Source organism: Vombatus ursinus, unplaced genomic scaffold (genome assembly GCF_900497805.2).
Source record: "Vombatus ursinus unplaced genomic scaffold, bare-nosed wombat genome assembly UNPS02014798.1, whole genome shotgun sequence".
Taxonomy (NCBI): domain Eukaryota; kingdom Metazoa; phylum Chordata; class Mammalia; order Diprotodontia; family Vombatidae; genus Vombatus; species Vombatus ursinus.
Genome location: NW_020954576.1, coordinates 35,904,619 through 35,920,346, shown reverse-complemented (window position 1 = coordinate 35,920,346; position 15,728 = coordinate 35,904,619). Strand labels below are relative to the sequence as shown.

The window sequence follows — 15,728 nt, the reverse complement described above, 5'->3', positions numbered from 1 at the left end:
CACACACACACACACACACACACACACACACACACACACACACACACACACTTAACTCCAGTGGCTTCCTACCTAGGAATAATCTATAAACTCCTCTCACATTTAAAACCCTTCACAACCTGGCCCCTTCCTAACTTCCCAGTCCTATGCATTGCTCTGCTCTACACACTCTGTAATCTAGACATTCTAACCTATTTACTAGTCCTCCCAACAGCTCTCCTCCTATCTCCATGCCTTTGTATTAGCTGTCACCCAAGCAAGGAATGCTGGTCCCTGCTTAATCCTGCCCCTTCAGATCTCTGGTTTCCATCAGAACTCTCAAACTCAAACACTACCTGCTACATGAATCCTTTTCTGATTCCACACCCCAGTTATTAGTGCCTTCTTCCTAAATCACCCTGTATTGTACGTGTGTGTGCATTGTGCATATACATATAAATACATACTGTTTTGTGTAACTATCTTCCCCATCTGAATGTAAGCTCCTTGAGGGGATCTATTGTTTCACTTTTGTCTTTGTATCTCAGCACAGTTCCTGGCACAGTAAATACTTAATAAATACTTGTTGACTGATTGATGATGGAGTCTCTCATTTAGCTAGGTTGGTCCTCAGACAAGAGATATACCATTCCATCACCAGGCATGTGCTTAAAAAGAAAAACACCTTTCTAGGGTGCTAGGACTTGATGAGTTTTGCACTTCACTTAGGCTAAACTTGAACAGCCCCAAATGACCTCCATATCATGACAGTGTTTTGTAATAGGATTTACTGGAAGAGATCATTCATGATTCCTTTTTCTCTTGCTGAAATAAACATGTGGCTTCTCTTTTCTCCACTCTCATTTTAAGTTATCTGGTGTTTTATTACATAAGGTATGATTAAAATATAATTACCCTGAATATGTAAACATCCATCTATCTTACATGACAAAGAAGAATTATCAGAGGAGGAGACATCTCATATCAGAAAAGAGTAAAAGAAGATTGGGAAAGTAGGCAGTATTGTGCAGTAGAAATAGCACTGAATTTAGAGTCATAGGACCTGGGGGAAAAGATAGAAGGAAAGAAAGGAAGCAAGAAAAGAAAGGAAGTAAAAGAAATAAGTGAAGAAAAGGAAGGAAAAAAGAAAAGGAAAGAAGGAAGGGAAGAAGGGAGGAAAGGAGGAAGGGAGGAAGGAAGGAAGGGAAAAGAAAGAAATAACTAATCATTACCTGACTCTGCAGTTTTTCCAGATATCCAATCTGAAGACACACTACCAGCCATATTCACAGCTACAACACTAAATTCATACTTAGTGTATGGCTCCAAATCAGTAATAATTGTAGTTGTTTTAGGAGGTGTTAAGGCATTTTCATTGGCTGATGCTGTAACTGGTTGAGGATTTAACCATCCACTATTCTGGAAAACCCTACTTTCTGTCATAGTTGCTTCATCATTCGATTGTAATCTTCGCATGTAAAGTTCATATCTTATAATTATTCCTAGAAATTGAAATATACAAGTCAATATATCTTATCAAATAATTTGATATTTTATAGTTTACTAATCAGTAAAGTGATCACACTCACACACACACACAAAACCAACCTTTTGGTGCCAAAGGGAACTAGGACCTATCTGGGAAGGTGAAGAATCATACCCTAAAACCAACCTTTTTAGACAAATTGAGTTAGGGAGGCGAGGCCCTGGTATACTACCCCATATAGGGGAGACAGAAATAACATTGTTAGGTAGTCTAACAAATGGGTAAGAAGGAGGGGGACAGACAAATCTGTCCAGGACAAGTAGCAGGTAGCTTGGTCTGTGGTCACTGGAGAAATACTACTAACTATTCTTGTAAAGTACATATGAAACTCTTTTGTTTCTATGCTGCTAAAAAATTCAAATGTTGTCACTGTCCTCTAAATTTTGATTCAATGGGCAAAGCCCTTACTCTGCATAACGTGGCCAAATATAAAAGTAGCCACAGAAATTGCAACTTATAACTGGTAAAATCTGTCCCAGAGGAAAAGCTAGCATTTCTATTATTAAACAAGAAGAACTAATTCTGTTCTGGGATTTGACAACTATTCCTCTAATTTGGGATTATAATTCTCCTTGGTTGGCTATTTCTTATAATACTAGGTGATATGCATGAAGATATAATATTTTAGCCATTTTCTGCTTGTTATCAGCAAATAAGTCATAGAGTCTAACAAAGAAAAACTAATACCTCATAGGTACTTGCCACGAAAAAGTATGTAATGTTACATTACTAAAAATCTTAATATGCAAGTCTGGCCTATATAACCAAGGGCTCAATATAATCAACACTAAAATTAACTTAATGGAGTCAGCTACCCTATATGCATATTTTTTATTATTTTTACATCTTTTTCTTGCTTAAAGGAGAAAATTTACTGCATGTGAGTGACCTAACTTGTGACACAGTCAAATATAATGCATTTCACAAGTGAGTTTCAAATTATAAACATCATTCCTGTTGTGGCAGATGTCATTAGGAGCAAAGATAATACTAGCCTTTTAACGGGCAATTTAATTGAATGGAATTTTTGATTAGATTAAAAGAAACGCACTTGCTCCACTGACCAGGACAACTAATATCTTTCATCTTTTGAAATTGCTTCTCAATGACTATTCCACACTTGAGAACCTAACCACAGCTTTGCAATGAATAATTCCAAATTTCTAGATTCCAATTCATATTCCACAATGGCACATATTACTCGATGGCAATGACACCCTGGAATTCCTACCATTTGGTTCTTCTGGTGGATGCCATTCTACGTAGAGTTCTGTAGAGCTGACTGTCTGCACTGTAGGAGGAACCATTCCTTGGGGGGGTGCCTGAGCAGTAGTTATTATCAGAGGTAAGCTATGTAAACACCCACCACTTGTACAGGCCTGAACAGAAAAGCAGTACTTTGTAAATGGAACTAAATTCCAAATGGTGGCTAAGGTTTCAAGACCTTCATATGGGCCACAAGGCTGAAGGTTATCTAAAGGAATGCATGACAAAATATATTTTTCTATAGGGCCAGAATCATTTAAGGGAGCTGTCCAGTACAGTGTCACAGAATATGGGCTAATGGGAATGATATAATTTAGGTTCAGGCTTCCTTCTGGGGTCCCAGATTTTGTTCTGTAAGTCACAGTTGCACTCCTTGCTGAACCATGCACATTTGTAGTCAAGATGTGATAGGAATAAGATGTATAAGGTAATAGAGTAGTATCAGTGAAGTTCTGAACACCTGAAATAAAGAAAAAGAACACAATCCATTAGGCAAGTAAGCAAGAGAGCACTTCAAATTGCCTTTCTGATATCTAACTCCAGGTCAATCAGCAAGTCAACAAGCATTTATTATTACTGCATATTAGGCACTCTGCTAAGCATCAAGGTGTTAATTCCTTTGTCAAAAAAAACCTCATCTGCCTCATGAAACTCTTCATATGAATTATAGTTTGAAGGCTATGTTTTTTGTCTTAATGAGAAACACCAAGGATAGTGAATTGCATATAGCAGGAACTTAATAGATTTATGCTGAAATGAATTGAGAAATATCCAGATAACATGCTAAGCAGGGACCATACCCATCTTTTTGTACCTCATGATTGAATGATAGCAGGACATATGCAAGTAATGAATTATGAGACAGACTGAATGTACAAATGTAAAAATATTAAGAAATGTCCCCTTCTTTCTAGTCATCAAATATATGCTTCATAAGTTTCCATTTTTTTTGCATAGTTTTCTTGAAGCACAGCAATAATTCTGGTTGTGCAGATTCCTGGCACTTTTGTTCTCTCCAGTGTGTTCCAAATATTTACTTGAATTTCAAGAAATAGGGGCTGTTTGAAATGAGAAACAAATCAGAAAAATAAAATCATAAATCAATTTTATTACTAATACACATCACTGCTAGATCTATATCTCAAAGACATCCCAAAAAAGGGGGAAAGAACCTATTTGTACAAAAATATTTATGACAGCTCTTTTTGTGGTGACTAAAGATTGCAAATCAAAGGAATGCCCATCAATTGGGGAATGGCTAAACAAGCTGTGGTATATGATTGTGATGTAATGTAATATTATTGTGCTATAAGAAACGACAAGCAGGATGATTTCAGAAAAACCTGGATTTACATGAACTGATGCATAGTGAAGTAAATAGAACCAGGAGAACAGTGTATACAGCAACAGCAATATTGTTCGATAAAGAACTGTGAATGACTTAGCTACTCTCAGAAATATAATGATCCAAGACAATCCAAAGGACTCATAATGAAGGATACTATCTACCTCCAGAGAAAGAACTGATATTGACTGAATACAGACTGAAGCATGCTATTTTTCACTGTCTTTCATTTTTTTTTAGTTTGAGTCATCTTGATACAAAATAACTAATATGAAAATGTTTTACATAATTGCACATGTGTAACATATATCTGAACACTTACCATCTGAGGGAGGCATAAGGGGAGGGATAGAGAAAAGAATAGAATTTGGAACTCAAAACTTTAAATGAAAATGTTTTAAAAATTGGGGGGAAAAGTTATAGCAATATATCAAAAAATTATCTAAGATCAAGTTGAATATTAGAAAATTAGAAAAATCACAAGCATAATTATTCATTTTAATAACAAAATCATAGTTATAATAATTATATAATACATAAAATATGAAAATAATCTATAATATAGCACTGATATAAATTACATCCAAAATATATCCAGAAATTGATATAGAACTATAAATTAGGCTAAATCTTTTCAATAGAAAAGTGGTCAAAGGACATCAGCAATTTTCAAAAACTCAAACTGTCAACCTAAAAATGTTTAAATCTAATAATCAGAGAAATGTAAATTACAATAATTCAGAGATATCATATTACATCCATAAATAAGAAAAAAAAAGTCGGGCTATGGGGAAAGAAGCCAATTCAACCATTCCTACTGATATTGTGATTCTTTTTTTAACCACTTTAGAAAACATTTTATGTGAAAAAAGTTACTAAATCATTCAAACCCCTTTATCCAAAGCCACCCAGTCCTGATAGTATAAGCAAACAAAGTTTCTTGGCTCAATCTAACAAGCCAGTCCCTTGGTAATTTATGTTCATTATTAGAATCGATTGAGATATTCACAGGTCATTCAACAGTTAACAAAAGGAAATTTAGTTAGCAATTTGGAGAAAGATGTTAATCCAGTATATGAATCTAGGCCACCTTGAAATGATCCAGTTTAGCAAAGTACCTTTGTCTGAGATATTCATAATTTTTAATACCAGTCCAAACAGAGAGGGTGCTGTAGCAACTTGTGATTGTTCTCAGGCAACCAGAAGTGATGTCAAAAGCCTGGGCCTTTAATGTTATGAGCCAATCAAGTATCAAGGATGTTTTCTGTGATTTTTGAGAAAAAACTACCTTAACTTCCATGAGATGGGACTGGGCTATTACTCCTACCACAGGACTCCCCTTGGTGGTAAGACTCTTAAGGTATTCTAGAGAACCTTCCTCCACTTAAAAGATATCAGGATTATTAATAATCAGCCTTGACCTCTTGTATTCAAAAAGCCTTATAGATATAAGACTAAAGAAGAAAAAGGAAAGTTAAAAGAGAATCATAACAAAACCAAAACACAACAATGTCACAGTTCTGTGGAGGAATGACTGAATACGAGAGGACAATGACCAGAAATCCCAGGCTTCATTCCCTCCTGTCCTTCTTTTTGGAAGGACTAAATCCAAGATCTCAATGATCAAGTCTATATGGTAGGGAATGCCAAATTTGTGCCATTCCCAGTAGGTGTCTCAATGTAAAAAAAAAAAGTGATCATAAGCAGGAACAGTACAAAGAACACCAAGGCAAAAGCAAAAACCACAATTCCTGCATAGCCCTTACTTTCATCATCAGTCAGAGAGAATTATCCTGTACTACCACTTTCCCTGGCTTACTAGCCAAGAACCCTTTCCCTAAGAGTTTCATGACAGTAGGGAAGTAAATACAAATTTCTGCCCAATGAGAGGTCTCTAACAGACTGTCCTCCTTTTGGGAGAAGGGATGGGTTAGACACTTCTACCTCCCTCCCATTGGTTGCCAGAAAGTAAGAACCTCCAAACAATGACACACCCTGGTCCTCCAAGCCTTCTCGGGAGGTGGGGTGATTGTACAATGATCACTGAGTATTGCGCTACCAGCATTGTAGAAGGTCCGATCAGTCTTAGATTACAGAAAGCAATAGATTACAGAATACCTATCTTTTCCCACTGTCCATGATCCTACCACATTTCTATCACTGGGTTCCATTCTGCTGCTTGGGCCAGTTCTATTCTCTGCTGTAAGCCAAGATCCTTTCCTCTGTTTCCTGGTTACTACTGCTAGGGCCTATGTTTCTCCTCATTCTTCTGAGATCAATTGCTACCTATCTGTGCCAGAGACCGAGTACTATCTCAGATGCTAACACTGTCCACCCTCCATATCGTATGCCAGGACAGAACAACTGCCTACCATTGGGCATACAAAGGCTTATTGCTGTGGGCCTGGGTTCTGTTCCACTGTATTGCTAAGGCCTGACTCTTCTACCACCACCACCACCACCACCACCCACAATGCTGGGTAAGTATTTCTTCTCTATGAACAATTCTGCATCCATCCTCCCATACTAGGGCCAGGTGTTACAGGCTAGAGTGTCACTGTCCCATTATGGTCCATCACAGTTGATTAGGTCAGGATCAAGCCACTCCAAAAGATTTTGGTCTATTCTGCAAGAGTTTAGGTTTCCCTTCCAATTGCAGGGGTGCTTCTCTCCAATGCAGGAAATGCTGCTGCTACTCAGCCTTTATTAAGGGATTAAGAGCTCCTGACATCTTGAAGTCACAAGGCTACCACCAAAAATAGGAATAGTACCACAATGTTTCACATTTTTATCTATGACTTATGAATGGCCACATGGCACAGCTGGGCTTTGAAGCAAGGAAGATCAAGATTCAAGTCCTGCCTCTGACACAAACTGGCTGTGTGACCCTGAGAAAGCCATGTCTCCAATACAGAAGGCTACATAGAAGATGCTCATCCTTATTGGTAGAATCCCATTGTCAATCCAGGAATTTCCTACACCAATGAAATCATAGGTTCAGTCTCTATTCTTAGCAATGATTTGGATAAAAGTATTGTTTAAAGGATCGCTGACAACACTGGATGGCTGTTAGGATCCAAAAAGATTTTGACTAGCTAGTACATTGGGTTATTTACAAAATGAAGTCAATAGGAATAATGTAAAGTTTTATACTGGGGTTAAAAAGTCAACTTTCCAAATCCAAGATAGAAGAAGTATGGCTGCACAGCAATTTGCCTTAAAAAAAAAAGAAAGAAAGAAAGGTTATAGTGGACTACAACTTTAGTATGAGTCAATATTGTGACCTAGCAGCCAAAAAACTAATGTATCTTGGGCTTTATTGAGAATTGTAGCTGTTACATAGGAGAGGGGAAAGGGGAGAGGGAGGAGATAAGAGGGGAGTGGGAAATAAAGGGAGATGGAGAGATATTTAAGGGGCAATTGCCTGAGCCTTCTACTTAGGCCTAAGGTCTTTGCTGGGGTTGGGGAAGGGAAAGACAGCACAGGGGAGGAGGGAGGGAAAAGGAAAGGGAAAGAGATTTCTAGGAGGGATAACCTGGAGAGTGCCCAGGGTAGTTTAAATTTTATGGTAAAAGGCTTTGAATCCACATAATATAAAGATTGAAGAAACTAAGGATTTTATACTTGAAAATGAGAAGGCAAGGAAGAGTCATGATATATATTTTGAAATGTTTGAATGTCAGTCATGAAATTCAACATGCACTGGCTTTAGAGGAAAAGCCAGGAGCAAAACATGGAAGCCGCAGAGTCAAGTGTAGCCTTGAATTCAAGAAAAAACTAACTCATAATTAGAGTTATTCAAAATAGGAATGGGTTGCATCAATAGGTCGTGATTTCTTCCTCAATGGGGTTCTTCCTTCAAGTAGAACTGAATGACCAGTTTGCAGATATGTTGCAACAGGAATTCCTTTTCAGGTATGAGTTAGATTAGATATTCCTTACAACTCTAAAATTCCCATGATTCTGTAATTGTGTTGCAGTAACATTATGGTGATGATCAATGGAGATAGACAATTGATAATTTTATGGGAATCAGGGCCATAACTAGCCAAAAATGTGCCACTGGATAATTCAGTTTAGGGAGGTCCAAGTGCAAGTTGCAGAACTCAATTACAAAACTGGTAGAGTCATGGATTAAGGAGGAGGTAGTCAGGCCATCCTCCAGACAGTACATGCCTAAAATGGAATTAGGTATGATCGACACATGTTTTGAGTGTGTTTCTAATTTATTATATTTTGTTCATGGATATTTGTCTATTCAGCCTCATGTAAACATTGTACATGTGCTTATCTGTTAGTTTTACATATTTCTATTGTTCATGTGCATCTACAATGCTATTGATTCATGCTTTGTTATTCTGTAAGCACAGGGGTGTTATTATTGCTTTGCTGTTGTGCATATTTGCTTGTGTTCTATAGATATGCATGTACTGCTATGACATGCACTTAATATTTCTGGTGTGTAATTTAAACAATGAGTCATTCTGTCAAGCATTACTTTATACTGTGCTATGACTATTACAAGTATTGTTGATATATATGTGTTGTGAATGGCTGCCTGAGATGGTTTCCTGGGAGTGTAGATTAATCATCTCTATTGTATTAAGTGATGATATCCATTTTTATGTATAATTGCAAGTAATATAAATACTGTGATTGATATTGCAAAGGTGATGCCGTGATGTGGAATGTCAAGTAACTGCAGTGGATTTTACAAGGACTACAAAATTTCTGACCCTAGGGATGAATGTAGGATATTCTCTTGGCATTTACTGGGGAACTTCTTTGACCTTTTGACTGAAGCTAGACTCTGGCACACTAGCTAGCGTGGGCAGGAGAGAGGAAGCTATGCAAAGGGAGAATATGCATCAAGAACAGTGCCAGAAAAGGATATGCAAGTACCAGGTTGCACATTCGGAGGCATCCACCATTTCAGTCAGTCAGCCAGTCAATAAATATTTCTTAAATGCCAGGCACTGTGCTAATCCCTGGAGATATAAATATGTAAAAGGAAGACAGTCTCTGATCACAAGAGCTTTCAATCTAATGGGTAAAAATAACACAAAAGAAGCTGAAAGCAGGGTGTGAGGGGAAAAGATAAAGTACCCAGCATGGGGTGGGGGGCATAATAAGGTCAAAAGTAGTGAAGCCAGATGGGAAACTCAGAGATGGATGGGCTTGGTACCCTCCTTAAATGGAGATTTTGAGAGGAGCGTTTTGTTTCTTCCCTTCAATCAGAGGATGTCTACAAGGTATAGAGGGTACTGATGAGGTTTCAGACCAGGGCTCATGTGATCTTACAGGATGATGAGATTACTGCAGGCATAATGAAGTCCAAAGGAAGGCAGCTAGGTGAGAATATAATTCCCTATAATCTGTCCTGGTCAGGACATATTTGAAATAATATGTTTGGTTCTGGACACCACATTTTAGGAAATTCATAGACAAATTGAAGAACGTACAAAAGAAGCTGACCCAAATGATGAAAGAACTGATGAACAGGTCATATTGGGATTGGTTGAAGGAACTGAAGATGTTAAACCTAAGAAAGAGAAGACTTGGGGAATATGTGAAAATTATCTGCAAGCATCACAACAGCTATTGTGTAAGAGAGGGATTGGACTTGCTCAGTTTAGCCTGAGGGCAGAACTACTAACAATAAACAGAAATTAGAGAGGCAAATGTGGACTCAATGTCAGGAAAACTTCCTAACACTTAGAGCTGTCCAAAAAATGAAAAGGGATGCCTTGGTAAGTAGTGGGTCCCCCTTCAGTGAACACTGAAAAAATTCTTGCTGGGATGCCATAGAAAAGATTCTTGGTTAAGTACTGATTGTACTAGATGGCTTCTGAGGTCTCTTCCAGCTTTTGGATTCTACAGTTCTCTGACTGAACCCTATCCTATTCCTGACTCATAAAAGGAAGAAATAACCACACAGGATTCTTCAACATCCTTTTACCTATAATATTCAACTTAAACAATGTGGTAACATTCCTGGATAGCACTCAAAATGACCACATTAGAAATAATCAATAGAATGAAATGAAATCTTTATACATTTCTGTCTTACTTCTAGTGAATCTGAGATCTCAAATATTTCGTTTTTCATAGTAAGTAGGTCTGGTTTGTCTCTCAGACAAAGAGAGTTGCCTCCTGGGGAACTCCATGGTCCATCAGTCCAGCGAGCAGAAGTCCAAAAGTTATTTTAATGAGGAATTCTATAATGTCTTCATCTAAAACATCAAGCTATCTTTGAAGGCAATATTGTTAATTTTCCTTGAAAAGTTCAATGCTCTTCCAACTGTAATTCCAAACTCTTTTATTTAACCAAAAGATCTGTACTCATCCAGCTGTATATAAGTGGTGTTTCCTTTTCATATTACATATGCTACACACACACCAAAACTACAGTAATAAACATCAGGGTGTTATTGGAATGATACAAAGTTCTGACAGCATTAACAAATTGTTCTTACTATTCAAATGCCATCATGCAGATGATTTTCACATCATTAATTACAGCGATTGTCAAGAAATGTCAGAATTGTAATCTTTTTCACGAAAACTGTGGTTTTAGAAAATAATGGCTTGTTAAATAGGATTATATAAATGTCTGATTAGCGAACTAGTACACAGTTATTGTGTAAGAAACTATTATTTAGTTACTAGCTGAGTGCAATCATGAAATAGTGTCAAAGCACTATATTCCATTTTTAATATTCTATAAAATGGATCATATTATGTTGCCATGGTGAAATCTGTCTCTAGGTACAAAGGTATTTCAGACAGTTTTCCAACTTTAGTTCTTACACTGAATTAAAGCTTATATGGGAAATAGGACAATGTGATCTCAAATGGTCATATATAAAGATGACACCATCATTCATAAGGGATCTTCAATTACAAAGTACAATTATGTACTTTTTAGAAGGGTTCCCAATATTTCTGTACATATTTTTCCACTATCATGGAAACTGAAGTTTCAGGACACCTGCATCATGCTGTTATTTGGAAGAAAACAAACATTCGAGTGGCAGGTTTTTAGGCCACATTGCCAACGTAGCAGATGTAGACAGATGTTCATTTCCCTTTGCAATCTGCATCTCTTTTGAGTACAGTTTCCCCCCACAACTTCAAAGAAAGCTTAGAGCACGTAAGAGAAGTATAATTGTAAGAAGTGTAAACAGGACAACCTAGGCTCATGTCAGAGGTAATAAAGCTACAAAATGTAACCTGCAGTGATATATAATAATAAAACATTATGCTGCACAGACATTTCAAAGTTAATCAATATAGGACATCGACCTATGGTAGGAAGAACAATCACTTTAACCACTTTAAAAAGGGTATACGCAGAACCAAGGGCATACTGAGCTTTGTTTTACATAACTTTCCAAGTCATCATTCATTTTTGAAGTTCTGAATACAGTAGAAAGCAAGAATTGATTCAAGTCCTTCCTAATGTTTCTTAAATTGGATAACTTACTGTAACAAAATACAAATAGAGTCACAAAACAAAGGGGTAGAAGAATGTCCAAAATCTTCTAGTCCACCCTTCTGTCTCCGTGAAAAGGATAGCTAAACCACTGAAAATAAATATTTTTAAAGATAATGAGTAAGGACAGTTATTTGTGATAAAAAAAATGTCTCTGAGCCCCTTCAGTTATCTGAAGTCATGTGAAGAATTTCCTTAACTTCCATCCAAAGCCCTCTTCCTTCAATTAAAATCCATTTTACTTTGAAACTCATGGAAATCTGGCTTCTGCCAGAAGACACTGTATCCCCAGCTACCCTCTTCAATTTTAAGTACTCTTCTCATGCCCCTATACACACTAGTCCAGGATGAGGAGTAGGCATACTTATTGATTCACATTACCAATGCTATACCTTCCTTCTCTTAGCAACCTCTCCTCCTTTAAGATACATTCCATCCATCTATAAAACCCATGCCACATCCTCGGTGTAGTCATCTACTGGCTACCAGGCCTACATTAGTACTTTTTCTCTCCTCCTTTTCTGATGAGAAACTGGACTTTTGTTTTGTCAAGGCCAATCTCTGACCTTGTGCCCCATACCCTTCCATCTCTTCCAGGAACCTAGCATCTTTGATAATTCCGCTTCTTATTTTCAGTGTCTTCTTATCCCCCAACTCCTTCCCTGCTGATTACATTTCCAGTTCTCCTTTGCCTTAATGAACCCTTCACTTGATCTTACATTCCTTTCAAATTACTGTTGTTTCTCTTCTTTTCACAAACTTCTAGTCCTCTAATTCCTCATCTGCCACTAACTTCTCAACCTTTCCAATTTGATTTCCAACACCATTCAAACAAAACTACTCTTTCCAATTACTAATTACTTCTGCTAAATCCAGTGGCCTCTTCTTAGTCCTCTTTCTACTTGACTTTCAGCAACTTTTGACAAGTCCTTGATATTTTCTCATCCCTTGGCTTCTGCTACATTGTTTTGCCTTGGTTTTCCTTCTATCTATCACATTGTTTCTCAGTATCCTCTGCTAAATTATCCTCTATCTCCATCCATTAAATGGGTATCTCACAAGGTTCTAGCCTTTGTTCTCTTTTTCTCTATATACTCTCTCATAGGTTTAATGACCATCTCTATATAAATGATACACACACACACACACACACACACACACACACACAATTGTGTGTATCCAGCCCCAACTTCTTTCCTGAACTCCAGTCCCACATTATCAATAGCCTATGAAATATGTCTACCTGACCATTTGGTTGACATCTCAAAGTCAACATTCTCACATTGGAACTCATTTTCTCTACCCACAACACTTCTAACTTAGACCAATTCAATCATCTTCTACTCAGTCAAAGAGATCCCAGCCTCTTGCCCTTTGCAATCCATTCTCCACACAGCTGCCAAAAGAATTTTCCTACATAAGAGACCTGGCCATTCCATTCCTCTGCTCAAAAAAAAAAAATTAATGATTTCTATTGCTTTGATATTAGCCTACAAGTTCCTTAGCTTGACATGTAAAGCCCTTCATAATCTGGGTCCCACTTATCTTTTCAGACTTTTTTCATAGTTTTCCCCTCATGCACTTGATGTTCCAACCATATTAAGCTCATAGCTGATATTCTATCTTTTGACCTCTATGACTTCTTTACACAAACTGACCTATGTGCCTTCTTCACCTTCACCTTTTAGAACCCTTAACTTCCTTTCATGTTTAGCTCAGATACTATCTCCTACATGAAAGCCTTTCCTGATTGCTCCCAGTAAGTTCTATCCCCTTCCTTGAACTATCTGGCATTTACTTATCTGTGGATGTGATGAATACCTCCAGTGGAAGAATGTAAGTGCCTTAAGGACAAAGTCTTTTATTTTATATCCTCAATGCCTTGCATATTATAGTTATTTATTAACTATTTGTTAAAATTATTAGAATTTTGTATTGAAACAGTCCACATCCCACATATAAAATCTCTTAAAGATTTTTGATTCATTATTGAGTCTTAGTTTACTCATTTTTCAAAATGTAGTTCTTTAACATTTATTTATTTACATTTTTAAGGTGCATAGAGCTAAAAGAATGTTATTTTCATATGTGTATAGATAGATATAGATATATATGTGTGTGTGTATATATATATATATACATATATACACCTGTATATGTGTACACACACACACACACACACACATACACACACACACGAGTTTGTGTCTATCTGCCCAGCAATTAAGGAATGACTCAACAAGTTGTGGTATATGATTGTGATAGAATATTACCATGCTATAAGAAATGATGAGTTCATGATAGAAAGGAGGGCAGATTGGAAAAGGGGATAATCAGAAGCAAACACTTTTGAGGAGGGACAGGGTCAAAGGAGAGAATAGAATAAATAGGGGATGGGATAGGATGGAGGGGAATATAGTTAGTCTTTCACAACATGACTATTATGGAAGTGTTTTGCATGACTACACATGTATAACCTATATCAAATTGCTTGCCTTTTCAATGAGGGTGGGTGGGGAGGGAGAAAGGGAGAAAATTTGGAACTCAAAGTTTTAAAAATGAATGTTATAAACTGTTTTTACATGCAACTGGGAAATAAGATATACAGGCAAAGGGGTATAGAAATCTATCCTGCCCTACAGGAAAATAGAAGGGGAAGGGGATAAGAAAAGGGGATGGTGATAGAAGGGAGGGCAGACTGGGGGAAGGGGTATTCAGAATGCACATCATCTTGGGGTGGGGGAGAAGAGAGATGGGGAGAAAATTTGGAACTCAAAATCTTTTGGAAGTGAATGTTGAAAACTAAAAATTAATTAATGAAAAAGTTCTTAAAAAAGAAATTGAGCTCAATGATTTTAGGAAAAACATGGACAGATTTCCATGAAATAATGAAGAGTGAAATGAGCAGAACCAAGAGAATATTGTACACAGTAATAGCAATATTGTTTTAAGAATGACTAAGAGAATGAGTTATTTTGTCTATTATAAATAACCAAATTAATAAATGAAGAGAGATGCTATCTGCATCCAGAGAAAGAATAAGTAGAAGTATGTATGGAATAATTTTACATATATGTACACACCCATTTGTGTCTAATGGTAGCCATGGGGGAGGGGAAAGAAAAAAAAAGAAACTTACATGATAATTTTGTTGCACATTTGAAAGGAATAAATAGCAAGTTGTGCATAGTAGGTATGCAGTTTCATGTACAATCTTTTTCTTAGTGCACTATGTTATGGAAGTTCTTGTTTTATTCTATAAATTAAAAATTAAATTTAAAAAATAATTTGTGAAACTAAAGCCTAAGAAGTGGAGAAAAATCACAAAAATTCTACTCTTCAGAAACTTCAGAAAATGAAAATTCCGGATTAAATACTCAATGTAGTGTATATGGCTTCATTTTCAAATACTCATACTTACCGTATGGGTACTTATCTTCAGTTGTGTAAATTTCAATACCATCTCTAAATAAGCTGTAAGTAAGCCAGTGGGCATTTGGGGAATCAGGTGGATGCCAGGAGAGATTGATAGTAGAAGAACTTTGAACTTGTCCTCTGGGTGGAGGTTGCTGGGATGGAGCTAGATTACAATGAAGAGAGCATTTATAAACAAAGGCAATCAATAAACACACAAGTAAACTGGAGTGAAATCAGCAGCCAAGAGGTCTTTCTGATTCAGAATTACTTTATCAAAAAGACATGTGGTTTACCAAGACATTAATAAACAAAGCTAATGTATCATGAGCTCTCTGAAACAAAGCTTTTTATCTATCAACATAAAACAAATCGGTAGGTCAAAGTAGCTGACATAAATTTACTTGAAAAACCCACCAAAGTCTATGATCATAAATGCTAAAATTTTCTAAGAGCTTTCTTCCTGACCCTTATTTTCAGAGTTTATCCAAAGATGGATAGTGCTTATTGTATATCTGTTTAATTCACTTATACCCCAAAATAACTGAGTTTAATTAAAACCTGAAATTTTAAGCAATGTAATTTCTTGGCTTTTTTAAGGAAATTTTCTATTACATTGCTGCAACAGTCATCTCACATCTCACTTCACAGAGCAAAAAGGATCCTATTTCGGGATATGTATG

At 36.7% G+C, this 15,728-nt stretch overlaps 1 protein-coding gene across 1 annotated transcript in view; it reads right to left on the bottom strand.

Annotated features, from left to right (window-relative positions):
• USH2A (usherin) overlaps window positions 1-15,728 on the bottom strand; it is a 944,914-nt gene that overhangs the window by 729,841 nt on the left and 199,345 nt on the right. Inside the window, exons 15-17 of the mRNA XM_027871555.1 lie at window positions 15,053-15,211; window positions 2,757-3,251; window positions 1,212-1,481 (exon numbers count right to left, since the gene is read on the bottom strand). Coding sequence (XP_027727356.1) covers window positions 1,212-1,481; window positions 2,757-3,251; window positions 15,053-15,211 — 924 coding nt within the window. The remainder of the gene's footprint in view (window positions 1-1,211; window positions 1,482-2,756; window positions 3,252-15,052; window positions 15,212-15,728) is intronic.